Here is a 19,255-nt window from a genome sequence, read left to right as displayed (position 1 = left end):
TAGTAGCAAGGAGGCCATTAGGTATAAAAGTTGACATGTTTACTCCTTGGAAGACAAACATCCTCGCCTTTCTTGGGTGTGATCTCCTGAGTCCCAACACTGCTTGTCTAAACCCTGACCTACTAAGCATTCAGTGTTCTGTGTTACCTGTGTCATATTAGCCCAGAGGTTTGTGGAAGTCGGTGAAAAGGACATGTGCTTCGACTGCTCCTCTGGCCCAGCACATGAGCATGTTTTAGAATGAGTTGTTCTCCCTTATCTTACCTCACAAGCTCCTGCCTCCCCTGGGCTCTTGATGCCTGTGTGACCCCCTTCCTCCCTAAGGTGCACGTGCTCTCCCACCTCTGAGCCACTCTGCGCCCCTTGTTTCTGCACAATCCTTTCCATGATGCCCTGGTTCATAACCAGTCTAGGCCCTACCTGAAGGCCAGGACCACAGCTTAGGTGGGCCCAGGTTTGATTCACAGTTGAGTGAATGTTGGGTGCTGATGTGAAGTATAAGACTTACTGAATTGATGAGCCAGTGTATCTTGCATTTATAGCATCAGGTAGAAGCAATCAGGGCTCTCTGTGTATATGACCTTGTGTCCTGTGCCAGACACTGAATTAATATGTTGTAGTTCCTTTTCCTCTCTTTTCAGGAAATGAGACCACAAGTCTGTGTGTGGTCAAAGTGGTTTTATGGAAATTAACCAAGACCACCAATTGATCCCCACAGACCCAAAACACCACTATGGAGACTGATTTTTACTATTGTAAACTTTATTAGACAAAACTGATAGATGCTAAAATCAGTGGGTGACAGTTTGAGGAGAAACAGGAGGAAAAGCAGGATTTGCTTTAAAAGATCTAAACCTCAAAAGATCTCCCCAAAGATATTTGTAAATAAGGAGAAAGATAGTAAGGTCATGATAAGGACACCTGGCAGACGCCACCTTAACCAAGTGAACTGAGGTCTATGTCACGAACCCCATGAAATGATGAACTGAAAGGTTATGTCATTTCAGTAGTTCTCTTGCCCTTAGGCCAATCAGGTGAAATCACCAAGCCCAAATTGAGTAATAAAATCTTTTCACAGTTGTCAAAGTCTTGAAAGACAAGTACTGATTGAAAAACGGTTACAGACTGCAGGGGTCCAAGGAGAAGTAACAATGAAGGGCAACATGGGATCCCGGAAGGGATTTCGAAGCCCAAAAAAGACATAGTGGAAAAACTGGTGAAATTTGAGTCAGCTCTTTAGTTAATGGGATTGTACCAGTGTTAATTTCCTGGTTCTGATAATGATGATTGTATGGTGTGTAGTTACATAAGATCCATTGGGGGAGACTGGGTTAGGAATCTATGGAAACGCCATGTACTTTTGCAATTTTTCTGTAAGTCTAAAAGCAGTCAAGATAAAAAGTGAAAAACAAACCAAAAAACCCTTTAGGTAGTCATTAACAGTGGTTAACACATGAACCGTCCACGTGACAATGGCAGTGCTTCCCCAACTTCTTGTGTCAACGTGCATCAAGTTACAGCCATGCTTACTGATGCCCATATTTCAAAGAATTTCGTGCTGGTTTGTAGTCTAAAGCAGGCCAACTGATAGTTCGCGGACCACTGTTGGTCCCTAAGGTCCGAAAGGTTGGCAACCGCTGGTTTAAGGAAACGTTTGGTGCAGCGGTCGCCAACCGGTGGTCCGTGAGGTCTGAAAGTTTGGCGACCACTGGTCTAAGGGAAATAAGGGCCCTTTCTATCTGTTATTTTAGTACAGTTGATAACATAATAGAGCTTGTCACCTCTTTCTCAAATGCATACCTCATTATGACTTTAGGCACAGTGAGCCCCACATCCTGAGTAATCTCAAAAATACTTTATTGTATCAACTAATTTCCTGGTCTTCTCATGGAGCCTCCTCTTCTCATGGGAGGCCATTTGTCTGAGCTTCAGCGGAGTGAGAGGAGAGATCTTCCTAACTGAATCCAAGTCAAGTAGAAGCATTTGATGATGCAAAACCATCAGCAGAAGCAATCTCTTAATTCATATGGACAGTTAGTCATCAAGCATGTAGACTATGCATGGTCCCTGCGCTCATAACTTCTGCTTTGTCTGGATTTCTGCCAGTCCCTGAGGGACTCCTTCCAAATCCTTCAAAGGCATTTTATATAGGAAGATTTCTTGCTGTGTATCCCTGGTAAGGGGTAACAAAGGGTGTTTTAAATACAATGAAATTGAGCTAGAAGCAGGTGTCTCATTGAAATTGCTTTCATTTGCCCTAACCGGTTTGCCTCAGTGGATAGAGCATCGGGCTGTGGACTGAAGGGTCCCAGCTTCGATTCCGGTCAAGGGCATGTACCTTGGTTGCGGGCACATCCCCAGTAGGGGGTGTACAGGAGGCAGCTGATCAATGTTACTCTCTCATCAATGTTTCTAACTATCTCTCTCCCTTCCTCTCTGTAACAAATCAATAAAATACATACTTAAAAAATTGCTTTCATTTGCATGTTAAATACTTTATTTTTTCCTCTGAGCTGGCATTTGAATTAGAATTCACTAACATTAGAAGTAAAGAGTTGCATTACTATAGTAGTTGCATTACTAGAAATAAAAATATTATTTATAATCATTAACTATTTGTAAACCAAATACATTTTTATACTTTAAAAAATCTTCCTATTATAAAAGTTATATACATTCATTACAGAAAAATTAATAATTGTAGAAAATAAGAAAATCTTGTTTGATTACTAGTGAATTTATTTGTCTTATCTTTTCTAATATATGCATATTCATTTTTAAACTAAACTAAGGGTCACTAAATACACTTATATATTTTTCATGATTTCATAATTGGTTATGCATCATTTATTTAAAGTTTCCAGCTTTTGTGAATTTAAGTTTTTAGTTTCTCATTGTCATAAATAATGCTTATATCAGATGTCCCTAAGTTTTTTGCTTTCCTCCTCCACTCCCTCCAATGACCTTTTTCCAGTTTGGTGAAATCTGTGGACTGCCCTTAGAATAATGTTTTTAAGTGCATTAAATAAAAGCACAAAGCAATGTAAGCATATTAAAATACAGTTGCAAAAGTGCTTAAAATGTAGTGACATACTAATATCTATGCTTCTTTCTTATTGCAATAAAAAATGATCTAAATTCAGGTCTGATAACTAATTTCAAAGTAGTGATGAGCATAATCGATATTTGATATGTCTGCAATAACTGTAATGTGGTATGATTCCTATTGCTTCAAAATCACATGTATAGCTAATATTGTAGTTTATTGTCTACATTTATAATGGACAGAAATGCTACATTTCATTTAGAAGTTAGTGAAAATAAAGATACAATTTTTTATTCAAGTTCATGAACCCCCTAATTTCTATCCATAGAGAAGTTTAAAAACCTTTGGCCTTATATAAATGACCTTGCTATGTAATTTTCTTTAAAAAATCCTCACCCCAGGATATTTTTTCCATTGATTTTCAGAGAGAGTAGAAAGTAAGGGGGAGAAGGAGGGAGAGAAACATCGATGTGAAAGAGACCCATAGATTGGTTGCCTCCCTGCATGTGCCCCAGAGATCGAACCTACAACCCAAGTACGTTCCCTTGGCAGGGGAATCGAACCCTTAAGTATTTGTTGCTTGGGCCGACGCTCTAACCACTGAACACACCAGCCAGAGCTTGTTATGTAAATTTTCTCCTACATGTTCAATTATTTCCATAAGGTAGAACCCTTTAAATTAGAAGTTGTGAACTTTACATGAGTTCTTAAGAAAGCTTAGACCAGAAAGCTTAACTGATATGTTTAAGACTATAGTTTTAACATTTTCTTGCCTGCTTTGAATATTTACAATTTGGCCCAAAATGTTTTTATTTCTTTGATCACTAGTGAGATTGAATTTTAAAAAATAAAATTATTTGCTATTTGTTTAGATTGATAATGGCCAGTAAAAACCTTCCATTTTGATTCTGTTACTCTTTATTTTTCCTTTGTTTCAAATAGAGTTTACTTTGTACTTTTTCTTAAATCACTTTGATACAATTTATTAATATCAACATAACTTCATATTAAAGCCTACCTTTTATTGGCAAGTTAGGGAGTCATTAGGAGCTGTTTAGTCACACGCAGATTTAAGCCCCACTATTTCATGCAGTTTTGGCAAACAGACCACCTTACCTTTTTTTTTTCCATTTTAAAATTTTTATATTTCAATTATAGTTGACATTCAATATTATTTTATAACAGTTTCAGGTATACAGCATAGTGGTTAGACATTTATATAATTTATGAAGTGGTTCTCCCCTAATAAGTCTAGTAACCACCTGGTACCATACATAGTTATTACAATATTATTGACTATATTTCCTGTGCTGTACTTTACATCCCCATGACTATTTTGTAACTACTTCTTAATCCCTTTCCCTTTGTCACCCAGCTCCCCAAGCCCCTCAAGCCCTCTCCCATCTGGCAACCATCAGTTTGTCCTCTGTATCCATGAATCCGTGATAGACCACCCTACTTTTAAGTTACTTATGGAAAGAAGAATTGGAACCTCAGAGTACTGTGCACTTTATAATGTGGACAATTACTCTTGTGTAATATTAATTATAAGCTTAGGGGAGTGCTTTGGGACAGAATTCTGGCAGGTGGCCAGTCCTGTGTAAATGTCCATCCATTTCCCTGACCTGCTTTTGATTATGAGGCAAAGTCTTGGGCTATTTAGTTCTCATGGAACCTCCACCCTTATAATTAGGATGAGCCCTTTGAGGGCCAGAGACCGAGACTCTGGGTGGAGTGGTTCTCTGAAAGCGCCATTCTTTAACAGTTGGACTCTCAGGGCCTGCACCTTGGCAAATCCGCATTTCATTTGATTAGCAGAATATGCTGCTGCTGCCTTTTTCTGTTAATTCTCTTGACTTTGGGACCTGCCATACATGGTAAGATGTAAGTTGCATGAAAATAAAACAGCTGAACAACTTGAACCCAACAGGCAAAGTTAAGCAGCTTTATAGAAGCATGTGTTAGCGTTTCATGTGAAGCATGTGAAAACATGGAGCTAAAGACTGTTGAGAGTCGAAGTTTATGTTGCTGATTGTACTGACAGTGGCATACGTGTAGCCTACCAAGTAGACTATTTTAAGAAAAAATAGTTTAAAATGGTGAAGTGATTTTAATTCCAGCTAGTAAAGTTAAGTGGTCATTGTTTTATTCTCTACTAGTATCTTTAGTGTCCCCCTTCTATGGTGGCTGAAGATGTCCTTTATAGAGAAAAGGAGTTTTCATCTTTCCTTCTGCATGGTCAATTAGGGTAACTAAGATTAGAATCTTTCTGTGATTTTAACATCTGTTGCTATATTACAACATACTAGAGGCCTGGTGCATCGATTCATGCACTGGTGGGGTCCCTCGACCTGGCATGCAGGGATCGGGCCGAAACCGGCTCACCAACATCCCCCGAGAGTTCCCAGATTGCAAGAGGGTGGTTCTCAGGTGATGCATCCCAGAATCGGGCTCCCTCTTCTCTGGTTTCCGGTGCGTCACCCATGAACTTCAGCTGCCAAGTCACCGCAGCTCCTGCCCCCTGGGGTCAGTGCGTGTCATAGCTACCGGTTGGACGGTTAGACTGTCGCTTAGGCTTTTACTAGTATATACTGGTATATAGATTGCTATATCATAACACACATAAGTAAATAAGTGCTTTCTGAAATGGTTAGTGCCAGTCCACAGTGCCACCAGTGGTGTATGAATGAATGTATTATGCCCCTACCAAGGACTGTTTTGGGCCTCTGAAATGTGGTCACTAATTTTAATAGGTGCAAGATAGTGATTGTTATTTGCTTTCTGTTTCTTTGATTTGTGTTCATCCGTTTGTTTTTCCTATTTAAAGTTCTAAGTTGACAATTCTAAAGAAATATTTGAGCCATGAATTATAACTTTACATGTCTTATATAAAGTAAAAATGTATTTTTGCTCATAGTTACACACAGTCCAGATTATGCTGGTGTCCCTAGGGAAATGTACAACTGATATTAATATAAAGTCTGCAAATATCATTAAAATAGAAACAGTACAAGCGATCAGGACTCACTGGTTGAAGCCCTCTTAAGATTATTTTTTTAACTTTTTACAATGAAAATGCCAGGCTTCACTTCTTTTATCTTGTGCCCACATGCTTATCTGTGGGTCATAACCCCATGTGATGTAAAGTGTGCTTGATCTAATTACTTGGTGCTTTGAACTATTTACTATTTTCCCTCTCTAAGAATGTGGAATTATTATTTGTTAAGAATATAGCTATTTATGTGGAAAACTCTAGTGATGGCAGAACTGATCATTGGCACTCTTTGTACCATCCTTGTTAAAACCCAAGAACCAGAACTAATAAGAAAACCTCAGGCTAATAAACATTTGTTTAGGTGTTAAACGTGAAAAATAAAGGCAGGGGGGAAGTCACCCGTATATGGAAAAAACATTAATATCTCTCCCATTATAGACAGTGAATTCTTGGCTCAATAGCACATCAAGGAATAAAACTTGATGTATGATCTGGCTAGTTAATCCCTTCAGATACCAAATTTTATTTAACTATTTTATTTATAATACAATTTTGGAGACTTGGGAAGATAATGTTCTATATAATGGCTAAGAAAATGAACTTTGGAATCAGTAGTTCAAATAATGTATTTGGACTTTGGCACTACTGTTTACTAGCTGTGGCTGGGAAGAGGCTTGCTCTCTCTAAATCATAGTTTCCATATCTATAAAGACGAAGGAAATACTGTATTGCCATGGTTTTATGTGAGTATTGGAGTGCTTGGCAAAGGGCCTCACTTTGCTGCATTGTATCTAATATAGTGATTGCAGTATTGGTTTGAGGCATTCCAGTATGCTGGCACTAAAATCTCATTATTTTTGGTCATGTAATAATGTAATACCTGCATTTCAAGTCATCCATTAGCAGATTTACCCACCCTACCGTCCAATTCCTCTTCCCTTCCTCTGGCTTCCATCCTCCCGAATTCTCTCATCCAGGGCTCCCAGCCTTTCTTAACACTCATAGACTGCGGCTCCCCTGTCCTGGTTCCTTCTCTTCCCCTTCCATAAAGACAGAGCTGATTGTGGGTCTGACGGGAAGAGCTCTCTGCAATTGGTGGATAGCTTCATTAGCGAAGGAAGGAGGTAAATGGCTGGTAGGAATAAATGAAAAACGCTGCAGCCCGGAGCAGGTAAGAAGTGCTGCCCAAAGGCTGTGGTCCGAGGGAAGGGCCTGCAGGCCAGTGACATCGAGGGACAGGCCAGGAGGACCAGGCTGAGGGCATCTCTAAAAGGCTGGTGTTTTACTTAAAGAAAAAATCTGAGTCATTTGTCTTGAGATCAAAGTTTAAGGACTTGACAGTTCAATCTAAGGTGACTTGCTGAACCAGACTCCTCTGCCACTGCATTAGGATTTTAATGGAATAAAGTGTTTGAGTGGAAAGGGTTTTCCCCTACAGCTCTATAAATTTTAGGAGCAAACAGACAGTGGACAAAAACAAAACAAGGGTTACTGTAAGAATAATTCTTACTCAAGTTGAAAGACTTTTTGAATAAGCAGAATCTAATCACGATAGTAGTGAATTTAACACAGGAAACCAGCCCAGAATCTTCTTCTACACCAATGAAACTGAAGTAGTTGAAGACCAATGGAAATGCTTTTTTGATATAATAGCTAGAGCTCTCTTTTAGTAAAAAAAAGATGGATGTTTCTGCACAAGCACACATAAGTTTTGAAAGCTCTTCCCAGAATTATCAAACCAGAGATGAGTGTGTTTAAAGATAGAGTCTGAAGAAAGTGTTAGAAAGTTAGTGTATAATTATCTCATCACCATCCCCAACTCAGAAATGTACTTCCTAAGCAGCTGGGGAAATTGCACAAAAAAGTCAGTGTTGATGATGACACACACAAAAAAAACATTTAGATGATCTTTAATTTTTGTTGTGTGTTTTTTTTTTTAAATTAACATTTGTCATTTTTATGTAGGGTTTAGTTTCATTTTAAAATAACACTTATTTTATCTGATAATTTATACTAAGATGATTGTGTTTAATATTTATATATTTATAAATTTACATTTTCGTGTTGTAACATTTCTAAATTTTTGTCTTTGAAATGTATTAAATATTTGGTTTCACTAGTTTGTGTTTTTATGAATTGTAACACTTTGAAATAAAGTATTAGTTTTAATATACCAAGTAAACACTTTCATTGTGCTCAAGTATTCAATCACTCTTTTAGAGGATGTCTAAGTAATAGTTCAGATTAGACATGGAGGATGAGAAGCCTTGGTCAAATAAAGAGTTGTTGCGGGAAGAATGTTTGGGTAGAATTTTTTAGGTGAGAAAGGGCAGAGCGAGTTTGAACAACTGAGAGAAGTTTCGTGTCAGAGGTCCTCAGTTCAGAAGGATGATGGAAAGGTCTAAGTTGAAATGAGTGGTAGGCTGGTGACAGGTTGGGAGAGCTTTGGGAAGCCATGAAAGTATGCAAGGGCCCTTGGGAAACCCTGGGAAGGATTTTAAACTTAATGGTGATGGTCAGATTTGCATTCTGTGTAAACGAATTGGATAAAAGCAAACCAGTTAGAAGACTTACAAACATCCAGGCATATGGTGATGGGGAAGTCAGTGGCCAAGGGATGGAGACAAAATAGATTTAAGAGAGCTGTAGGAGCTACAATTTGCAGGCATGACAGTGAATCTGGCATGAGCAACGAGGTGAATGTGGTAGCAGTTGGTAAAAATCAGGCTGTAGGGAGAGCTTCATAGGTTTGGTGGAAGGTGATGGGTTCATTTTTGCAGATGTCCGTAGGACAGACAAATAGAGTTCCACTAGGTAGAAGTAAAGATTGAGGGCTCGGAGAAGTCTGGAGTGAGCATGTAGACTTTTGACCATAAGCAGCATCGAGATGGCAGTTGAAGTGCTGAGAGTGGATGGAATATTCAGGATGGGAAGAGGAAGGGAAACTGAGTAATAATAGCCAGAGTGATAGAAGGAAAATCAGGAGAGAGTGCTGTCACAGAAGCCAGGAAGAGTACTTCTAGAAAAAAAAAATGAAATGATCCACTGTGGCAGATGTTAGGGAGAGTTTGAGACCAACCTATTTGTTTTTAACTTTAAGGCTATCATTGGTTACTGCAGGTGGATGTCAGCTTACAGTAATTCTAAGGTGAGGAATTAGGCAGCCCTTTCAAGAATTCCTGAAGGAGGATAAGGTGTTACCGGTGTGTTATAATTAAAGATGAAGAAGACTTGAGCTTGATCAAATGATGATGGAAATCAGTGAATAGAGAGGGAGAAGTCAAAGGTCAAGGCATCAGAGCCCCTGGGAAAGTGGACTGTGTGGAGGCCAGCATTTGGGGTGAGATCGAGTTCTGGGTTGTAAAGAGAAGGAAGCAAAGGTCTGGATCCAGGTAAGTTTGCAAGTGTGATGGAAAATGAGGACATTTGCTTCTGAAGGGGCTTCTTTGTTTTCTCTGTGACTTAGTAGACAGCATTATTTGCTGGGATTGAGGAGAAAGCAGGTGCGGGAAGGTTGAAGGAGAACAGAGAGTGTTTGAAATATCTGCTCTGGAGAGGGGGAGCTGGTCAGGGACAGCTTGGGAATGAATTGAAGTTGCTAAAGAAGAATTGACCGTGGCCTGAGATACATATTTATGAATTTCCCCGCAGCAGAGAGCAACAGTCTCACCTGCCTTTCCTGAGATGTGTTGGGTGTGATTAAGGAGTTCCTGGAGAGTTGGGTTTCAGTTGAATCCCTGACATGCAAGAAGCAGAATGTAATGGATGTGTCTCACACTCATCTTGATCCCTCCACTGTCGTTCTGTGCTGCAGTATTAAATTATCTTCTTGTCCGGCTGGTGTTGCTCAGTGGTTGAGCGTTGATCCATGAGCCAAGAAGTCGCTGGATCGATTCCTGGTCGGGACACATGCCCAGGTTGTGGGCTCAATCCCCAGTAGTGGTGCGTGGGAGAGGCAGCCAATTGATGATTCTCTCTCATCATTGATGTTTCTCTCTTTCCCTCCCTCCCCCTCTTGTTCTCTCTCTCAAATCAGTAAAAGGTTTTTTGTTTTTTTTTTTAATTACCTTCTGAAGTTACTGAAGTGTGTTAAGCTCTTGCTCCTTCAGTGAATGGCCCCAGCCTGCTGTCTGTTTTTCTTTAAGTTCTTGTCTGCTTTTTTATACTATTTCAGCCTTCTCCCTTTCTGTTTTCTTCCTTGTTGTCAGTTCTATCACATTGCTGTCTGCATGCAAGTCTGTATCAGCCTACACTCTGGACTTTGTCAGCATCTGGAATTATCACACTTGGCTTGAAGACCAGACAGCCAAGCTTATTAAAATTATGTGCAAAGTAGGAGTAAATCACCTCTGAGTGTGATTCTCACAGCTGTGCTTTGAGGGTGTACCTGAGCGTTTGTACATACATTTTGTGACATTTATTGGGTTGTTTCTCGGTTGTATATGAGATGTTTGTTGCCTGTATTTCCACGTGCTTTTCTTTTTTGAATCTCCATAGATTATGATAACCTTCTTAGAGAGACCTCAATATTTATGATTATATCTTTTATAGTTGATCTTTAGTACTTGCAAAGTATTTTCATATGTATTACCTAAATTTTAAAACTACAGATTCCGTATTTTATGCTGTAATTTCTAATTCTCATGGATTTTGTATGGGAATAGTGTGTATTTTCAAATGTTGTGCATTTTGTATGAGAATAACATACCATGTCATAACTCAGTCATATAGTCATGTCACACGTAAATGATACAGAATGGTGTAAAGTAAGTGTTTTGGAAGTTTTAAAAATGGGTTATTTACTTTAGCTTTTCATATATTTCTGTGTTTTATGGACTTCCTCATCTGTGAACATCTCATGTATGTATCAATTTTAAAAGAAGTGTATGCACACATACACAGGTGCATAGTAAAAAATCACTTTTTAAAATTTTCTGTAAATTCATTTAATTTTGATCCTGACCTTTGTTCTTTTCAGGAGGAAGGTAAATCAGTCATAAGGAGACTTCCCCTAATCCCCAAGGTTCTGCTAACGTTTGGGGTCTTGAAGAGAATTCTCTGAATCATAAGTAGTCACCTGGCCACACAGGTTACCTAGGAGAGGCCCTTTCAGTGGCCTTGCGGGATGCTTTTGTGCTCACTATATGGAAAAGCCATTGGGGAGGCCCAGCGCTCTGGGACGGAGCTCTTTTCTCCGAGCCCCTTTGCCATCGTCCCTGGGCTCCCTGGGACCAGAGTGCCGCTCAATGATGCATAGACCTTCTTGCTCCAATCCAGGGAAATGTTTTTTCAATCTTGGGGAAATCCCTCTGTCTTCAAACTCTATTTTCAATAGACTTGGGGTATTTTTTTGTTTGTTTTGTTTTTAAAGAAAAGCTGAATATCTCAGACACAAACTTTCCCTTCAGCAAGGAAGAACACACAGTGTAGCCTATTTAAATGGTAGGATGTAGGGAGAAAAAGCAAAGGAACTCAACAGGCCACCTCTCTTCAGTGTTACCTGCTCTAAAACTATACCTGTGTAGCCAAGGCCTTGTTTTTATAACACATCGAAGAATATTGATGTTTGTTCAATGTGTTTGCATTTTATTGATATAAAGCAATTTCTGAGTGATCTAAATGTCCAGTAGACCATCACATTTTAATTTTGTTTTGTCTTATTTTACTTAAGAACACTGGAACTATTTTGGGGCTGATGAGAATCTTGGTCCAGTGGCTGTGAGCATTCGAAGGGAAAAACCAGAAGAAATGAAAGAAAATGGATCTCCTTATAACTACCGAATAATATTTAGAACTAGTGAGGTAAGTTGCAAATGAGAAAGGTGAGGCTTAATGGAAGTGAGAAAAAAAGTATAGTGGTAGCAGTAGCAAAGCAATTAAATTTAATATCCCCTGATCACAAATGTCTCCGAAAGACACAAAGCCCCCTTTCATTCATTCTGGTGGCGATAGAGGTGGACAGAATGGTTAGAGCTAGAGCCTTTCTTTCCACTGAGCTCTGGATAGATGCAATAAATGAATGGGAGTTTTGATTCAGAGAAAGATATGTCCATTGCGTGGGGCCCAAGAAATTGGAGCCCTCAGAATCCCAAATGGGATATCGCCTGTCCTGCCGTGGTAGCCAGAAAATGCCGAGCCAGTGGAGGAGCTGGGGCACTCACACATGGGACCGTGTATCCTAGGACTCAACACACTGCTCCAAATGAATGCTTAGGTTACTTCTTGACTCGAGGGGAAAAGACTTTCTTCCTTCTACTTTCACTTTACTTATCTTTTGGACCTATTCTCTGAGGCCTAGAACATGCACTATTGGAACCAGAGGCTGTATGATGTGGGTGAAACAGGCCATTGGAGCAATTTAGCAATCTAAGTACACATAATATGTCAGTTTTTATTTTTTAATGAAATCCAGGTTCAAAAAGAAAAAAGAAAAATAAACTAGCCAACAAAGCATTTCTTAAAAAGCCAAGAGCAAATTTGGGATTATGAAGTTCTGTCATCTTTCTAAACATAAATTACTGTGCCAGTTATCCATTTCTTACCTCCGAGCACTTAGGATCATTGTTATACACTAATGCCTAATACCCCCTTGAGGTATCTAGAAAATAATAGTTTTGAAACTAGTTTAAATTGGGCATTTGGCTTTACTTCTTCCATTGAATTTCAGAGGTTGGCATCACTTAGTCATTGTTCCTAAGCTCGAACTCTGGGGAAATTAAAAATAAGATTTTTAAAGGCATGACTTTAATATCTTAATGTGTATATATAGCAGCCAGAGTGAAATGAAGATTAACATTCTCCAGTGTACTTTTCTCCACACCAAAGCTAACTGTAAGCATGTAAATCCTTCTGTTGACATGAAAAACAGAGAACACACTGTGTTTTTGAAGTTGGTTGAAGGTAGTTGTCGTTTCCAGCTTCTGAGATCCCCCAGATTTCTGTGAGCCTCAGTTAGCTTACACCGAAGTATTTCTTTTTCTCCTTTCAAGCCCACTCTGATTTAAGGCCTCTATCTTAATATTCCTTTTCTGCCTTTAACCCATTTAAAATTTTCTTCTTGCCACTGCCCTGTCATCCTTCAGGCCAGAAGTTGACGTTTTCTAAATCAGCACTCTCTCTAGAGCCTGTCAGTGATTTCCATGAGTGTACCTGTCAGCTTGCCTGGCAGGCACTCCCCACCGAGCCCCAGCCCCTCTCTCCAGGGTTACTCCTGTCCTACAGCAAGGTGACCCCTAGCTGGGTTGACCCACACTGACTCTTCCTTCCCACCTCTGTTCTTTCCTCTCGTGCCACCTTGGCCTGGAGTGCTGCACCTGCACCTCCCCCCGGATCCCTGGTCTTATAGTCTGTCCTTTTCCTGCTGATCCCTGAGAATGCATTAGGTCCCTTGCATCCATTTCCCTAGCTTTTGATTGAAACATCCAAGTCAAATGTTGTTCATGGTTCAAAAAGCCATTACCACTTGTTTTCATGTTCAAATTAATGTCTGGCTGATGACAACACTATTTAGTTGTTCAGGCCAGAGACCTTGAAGCTGCACTTGACTCTTCTCTTTTCCTACATCCACCCTCGCTCCCAAATCTTCTCCTCCCTCTTGACACCCCCAAGTATAAGCAGAATTTGTTAACTTTGTCTTCAAAATATGTCCAGGATTCAGCCACTTCTCCCATTCCTCTGCCTGGGTCTGGGCCAGGTCCAAGCCACCATCATCTTTCCCTGAGAACTGTCTTCCAGCTTTGGCCCAGCAGTGATCCTTTTGAAATGTAATCCAGATCTTGTCAATCCTCAATTCAGAATCCTGTACTGGTTTCTCATCTACCCCTGAGTACAAGCCAGTCTCCTTGGTAGCCTAGGAGACAGGCACATCTGCTCAGGACCTCATGTCCAACTCCCCTCATTAGTCTGTCCCGGGCCCACTGGCCCCCTCCTCTTGGGCTGTCTCAGGGCACCTCCGCCTTGGGTCTTGGATTCTCCCTGTTTATCTGCAGTGTGATATTCTTCCCCAGGCATCCTGTTGGCCAGAGCTCTCTCATTTCCTTCTGGCCTTTGCTCGTAAATCACAGGGGTCTTCATCTAAAATTTCATATCCAATTCCAGGCTTTATTTTTTCATGAATACTTAACACTATCTCACATATTGTTCTTATTTTTTTCTTTTTCTGTCTCAGTGAGGATGGAATTTTTATCTGAGTTGTTCATTACTACACACGTAATGCCCAAAGTAGTGCTTTCTATCCCCCACCTCTCTACTCCTTCTCTTCCTTCCTCCTTCCCTCCCTCCTTCCTCCCTTTCTCTTTTCCTTCTTTCCTGCCTTCCTTGATCCCTTTCTTCCCCTCTCTGCTGTTTATTTGTCACTAGCTTTTGTGTAATTTTTTCTATCCAATAAAAATAACCCTTAAATGTGGATTTATTGTAATACCTTTATGATGCTCTTCACAGAAAGAAACTAACAAAAGTCCTGTGATAAAAATGCTCTAGATGTCAGTTTCAGGCCAAAGCTCCTGACTTTGTGAGACAGGCATCTATATATATCTATATATATAAAACCCTAAGTGACCGGAACGACGGGTCACTATGACACGCACTGTGCGGGACAGGGCCGGCCGGCCAACCTACCTCCCGTGACCCCTCCCCTGGCTGGCCCCGGCCCCAATTGGCCCCTCCACCCAGATCGGGGGCGGGACCAGCCAGACCCCCATCATGCATGAATTCGTGCACCGGGCCTCTAGTATGTAATAAAGTAAGAGTTAGTTTTCGTGCAGGGACTTCTCATGCTATTAATTTTTTCATGTTAATAAATACATCAAGAATAAAGAACATGATGCCATGGCCAGTGTGGCTCAGTTGGTTGAGTGTTGTCCCATGCATCAAAAGGTTGATGGTTCAATCCTCAGTCATGGCACCAACCCAGGTTGCAGGTTCAATCCCCAGTTGGGGTACATATGGGAGGCAACCAATTGATGTTTTTCACATCAATGTTTCTCTCTCCCTCTCCCTCTCTCCCCTCTCTGTCTCCCTTCTCTCTCTCTCAAAACATCAATTAAAACATAATAGAAAATTAATTATAAAAGAAAAAAGAACATGGTCATGCCAATCCAGTTGCTTTTAGTAAATAACATCAAGATAATAGAAATACAAACAGATCTCTTTTATTTTAATAGAAAGCATCATTGCATAACATACATTTTTAAAAACTTGCATGTATTTATAAGCATGACAGTGTGTTTATGAATAAAATCTTATGGCATGTGCACGTTTTTAAGCCCAGGAACTTAGGAAGATTCTCTCCTTTCTGGAAGTCATTAACAGAAGCGGCCCTCTCTTTCAGCTCATGACACTGAGAGGTTCGGTCCTGGAGGATGCCATACCCTCAACAGCAAAGCACTCGACAGCCCGGGGGCTGCCCCTGAAAGAAGTGCTGGAGCACGTGATCCCGGAGCTCAATGTCCAGTGCCTGCGGTTGGCCTTCAACACTCCCAAAGTCACCGAGCAGCTCATGAAACTGGATGAACAAGGGGTGAGTGTGGCTTCCAGAGAACATTCTTCAGGCTCAGGTTTCCTTTAGGCTTCCAGAGCATAGACCTTCATAGTTCTTTTTTTGACAAGGAAAACTGATGTCATTTATTGTGAAGGTTATTTTCTTTGCAATTACTCATTTTCTTTTTTCTTGGCTTTCTGAACTCTGAACATTTCTCATCTGATGAAATTCTCTATGTCAGCATTGATGGATATGATATTTGAACTCTGTTCAACTCTTGGTAATTTCCACAAATGTGGTGGATTTTGAAGTACTCTAGGAATAAGTAGTAGCAGTAACAGTAATAATAATAACTAACACTAATGAACCCACTCACCAGGCTCTATTTTAAGTAAATTAAATATGTTATCCCATTTACTCTCCAACCCTATGAGAATGGTTTTAGAGACGAAGAATCTGAGGCACAGAGATTAAGTAGTAAGTCCAAGTTCACACAGTTAATAAGTTCAAAGCCTGTACTGTTAGGTGGTACAACACAATGTCTTAAAAGCTTAAAATGTTAAAGACTATTAGTACACCCAACAAAGTATTTCAGCCAAGACTAAATATAAAACTTTAAAAAGGTGGGTTCTAATTAGTAACAAAATGAAAATACTTAATATTTTCTCACTTCCATATTTCCTATACCTTAATGTGGAGACCATTTGGTCAAAATACAAATGCCATTTTATGAACAAATTTTGATGGTATTTCCATAATTAATAAAAAATTTCCATTTTATTAAAATGAATGGAAGTCAGAAAAATTAGTTTCAAGGTATATTTATTCTTTTAATTCAGCCAATAGGACTATATCATGGGCCAATAGTTGGATGTAACTTTTCTAATCATTGCTCTCTGTCTCGTCATTTCATTTGTCATAAAGTTAATGTCTATCCCATATATTTATTTCAAATAGGCTGTGAGCATTGATGTTTATAACATGTAAATATGAAGCACTTTGAATACTTCAAATGACTACTGATGCATAAACTTACTATTTTGGGGGCTGTCTTCCAATAAATATTTTGAACTTTTATTCTAACAAAGGAGGAGTAGAAAAATGATTAGGTTCAACTTTATGGATTCAGTCTTTCGAGTTACTGTCAGTTTTGAGGAGAATAACATTTAGACATTGATAATTATATATGGGACTTCCTAAATTCTATATTAGGACAGATTATATATATAAAAGCCTAAGCGACTGAACAACTGAACGACCGATCGCTATGACATGCACTGACCACCAGGGGGCAGGCACTCAATGCAGGAGCTGCTCCCTGGTGGTCAGTGCACTCCCAAGGCCCCTCCCCCCGGCCAACCTCCTGCAGCCCCCATGGGCTGGCCAGGCCGAGGAACCCCACCCATGCACGAATTCATGCATTGGGCCTCTAGTTTTATATAAAGGAGGTATTTATTACCATTTTCCCTTTGTTTTAACCACATTAAGTAAAAAATGGGTGCCCCACTTGTATAAATTTTATGAGATCTCTGGCACATTTTATGCCTCTCTTTGTGATTACAAATATTGGACCAGAGGTGGGGCTGATCTGTGGTGAACACTCTTTAGTACCATCAACACAGGAAAGATAACACTATAATGAGTTTAATTTAAAGCTAAATTTATTTAATTCACAAAACTATCCATTATTCTGAAATTATGGGCTTCTTCATCCTGGTGGAGCAGTATTAAAATATACTTTCCTTCATAAATTAATGGTAATAATATGTGTCAGTTGTTTTCTTTAATGCCTTTCTGGCATAAATAAAATTTGGCAATTTAAGTGAGTCTCCCAGTTTAATTTTGGAAATTTTACTAAGTAGTGGAGTCTAGGAATTTAAAACCTGCTATTTTATACGAGCAGCAATATATCTGGACCAAGGGACATCCCCACTTAGCCTCTGTCATTTCATTTATATCTTCATAGCTTTCACTGCCAGAATTATACTTTTAAAAAACAGACACATACTTAGGCATTTTGTCTGGGGAGTCATTTTTTTTTATAGGAAATCTCATTAACGCCTTGGAAATCATTTTGAGAAACAGATTATTTGGGCATCTTTACAAATACAGATTTTAAAACAGAAGTGCTTATAAGTGCAGTAGATAATGCATTGGAGTCATTGCAAAGCACTTTGGGTTTCCATCACTTCTTAAAATGTCATGCTTTGTACATCTTTACATTTGAAAAGATTCACGGTGTGATACCGAGAAACTGGACTCACTAAAAGGTAATTCTAAATCTCCTTTTAAATTTTATTTAAGTGATTCCTTTAATGTTTTCTCTAAACGGCTTAGATAATTATGCTTGGAAGAAGAAAACGATTTGCTTGGTATATTGTGGCATTCTGCCTTTCAGATCTTTGGTGCCTTAATTTCTCATTTTACCACTTTTAAAAGCTGAAATGAACAGAAGAACAAATGAAAATTATATCTATAAAATATGAAAGAAAGCATTTCACAGAAATATAAAAATTTGTTTTTTATTTGTCTAGACTCTGATATGTATGTTGGAACTGACAAAGGCATTTTAATTCCTAAAGTTTTAGAAGTGAACATATGCCTTGTGATTTACTCAAGCTTTCACATTCTCCTTCTTGAGGACTTTCTGGGCCCTTCACTACATACTGATGTCCACCTCCATTCTCATGTAATGGGCAGTAAGAAGATGAATCTGACCTGCCAATGATTTCACACTGCCAAGAATTTAGAACAGGTTGTGACTCAGAAAATTTGAATCCAGTCTGGATTTAGTTTATCCCTCATGATCCTAGATCTTCACTTAATTAGACAATTTAGAGCATCTCTTACGATGAAAGCAAATACCCGAATATATGTTTACTTACACAGTTCTAAGCCCTTTATCGGCATCATCTGATTTCATCCTCAGCACTCCATGCGGTGGGTTCTGGTTATTGGCCTGTTTTATAGTTGGGAGGATGGAGACTTTGAGAAGTTCCCAGGGCCATTTTCCCTTAGCAGTCCTGAGCACTGGATACCAGTTTGCCTCATACTACCTTTTGTTTTTAAGATTTGCAACTTTTCATATACTTTTGTGTATCTTGAATTTTTTTGATCCTCAAAGCTATGTTGTGAAATATCAGGAATTTCATATCTATTCAAGCCAACTTTTTAATAAATGGCCAATAAATGGCCAACTCAGTTACTTTTGGGTTTGTTATTTTTCTTCATCAGTCATTTAAAAAACACCTTTATCTCACTTACTCTGTGCGAGGGGAATGTGAGGACGTCGGGCCAGGCCCTGTTTGAATTCACACATGTGAAGCACTTAGTACAGTGCCAGATGTGGTGAACACTGAAGAAATAGCAGTTGTGATTGATAATGATAAAATAACTGGTTAGTAGCCCTTTACATGCATTATCTCATTTAATCTTGATAAGAATCCCATGAAAGAGCTGCTCTTCTAGGTAGTAGGATGCATTATGCTTCCTTTCACAAGTAAGCATAACTGCTTAAATCCAATAAATGCTTATTGAGCAACCACTCTTTGAAGATTATTAAATACTGTAGAGAATAAATAGGCTGGTAAGACACAGTCCTTAACCATGGAGGAGACAAGGTCATAAGTTACTGTAATGGAAGTTAGGTTTAATATAATGAGTATAATAAAAGAATTGCCAATGAAGAGCAATGGAGGTACAAACCAGTGGGGCCAAGTCAGGATTGGTCAGATGG

The 19,255-nt window shown here is 39.3% G+C and overlaps 1 protein-coding gene across 15 annotated transcripts in view; it reads left to right on the top strand.

The window, feature by feature from the left end:
* SIPA1L1 (signal induced proliferation associated 1 like 1) overlaps positions 1 to 19,255 on the top strand; it is a 438,278-nt gene that overhangs the window by 310,421 nt on the left and 108,602 nt on the right. For all 15 annotated transcript variants that reach the window (XM_080665396.1, XM_080665401.1, XM_080665402.1 and 12 more), the window contains 2 exons: positions 11,713 to 11,843; positions 15,370 to 15,558. In XM_080665396.1, coding sequence (XP_080521522.1) covers positions 11,713 to 11,843; positions 15,370 to 15,558 — 320 coding nt within the window. The remainder of the gene's footprint in view (positions 1 to 11,712; positions 11,844 to 15,369; positions 15,559 to 19,255) is intronic.

The sequence above is a fragment of the Plecotus auritus genome (genome assembly GCF_963455305.1).
Source record: "Plecotus auritus genome assembly, chromosome: 1".
Taxonomy (NCBI): domain Eukaryota; kingdom Metazoa; phylum Chordata; class Mammalia; order Chiroptera; family Vespertilionidae; genus Plecotus; species Plecotus auritus.
This window is presented reverse-complemented; position numbering and strand designations above follow the sequence as displayed.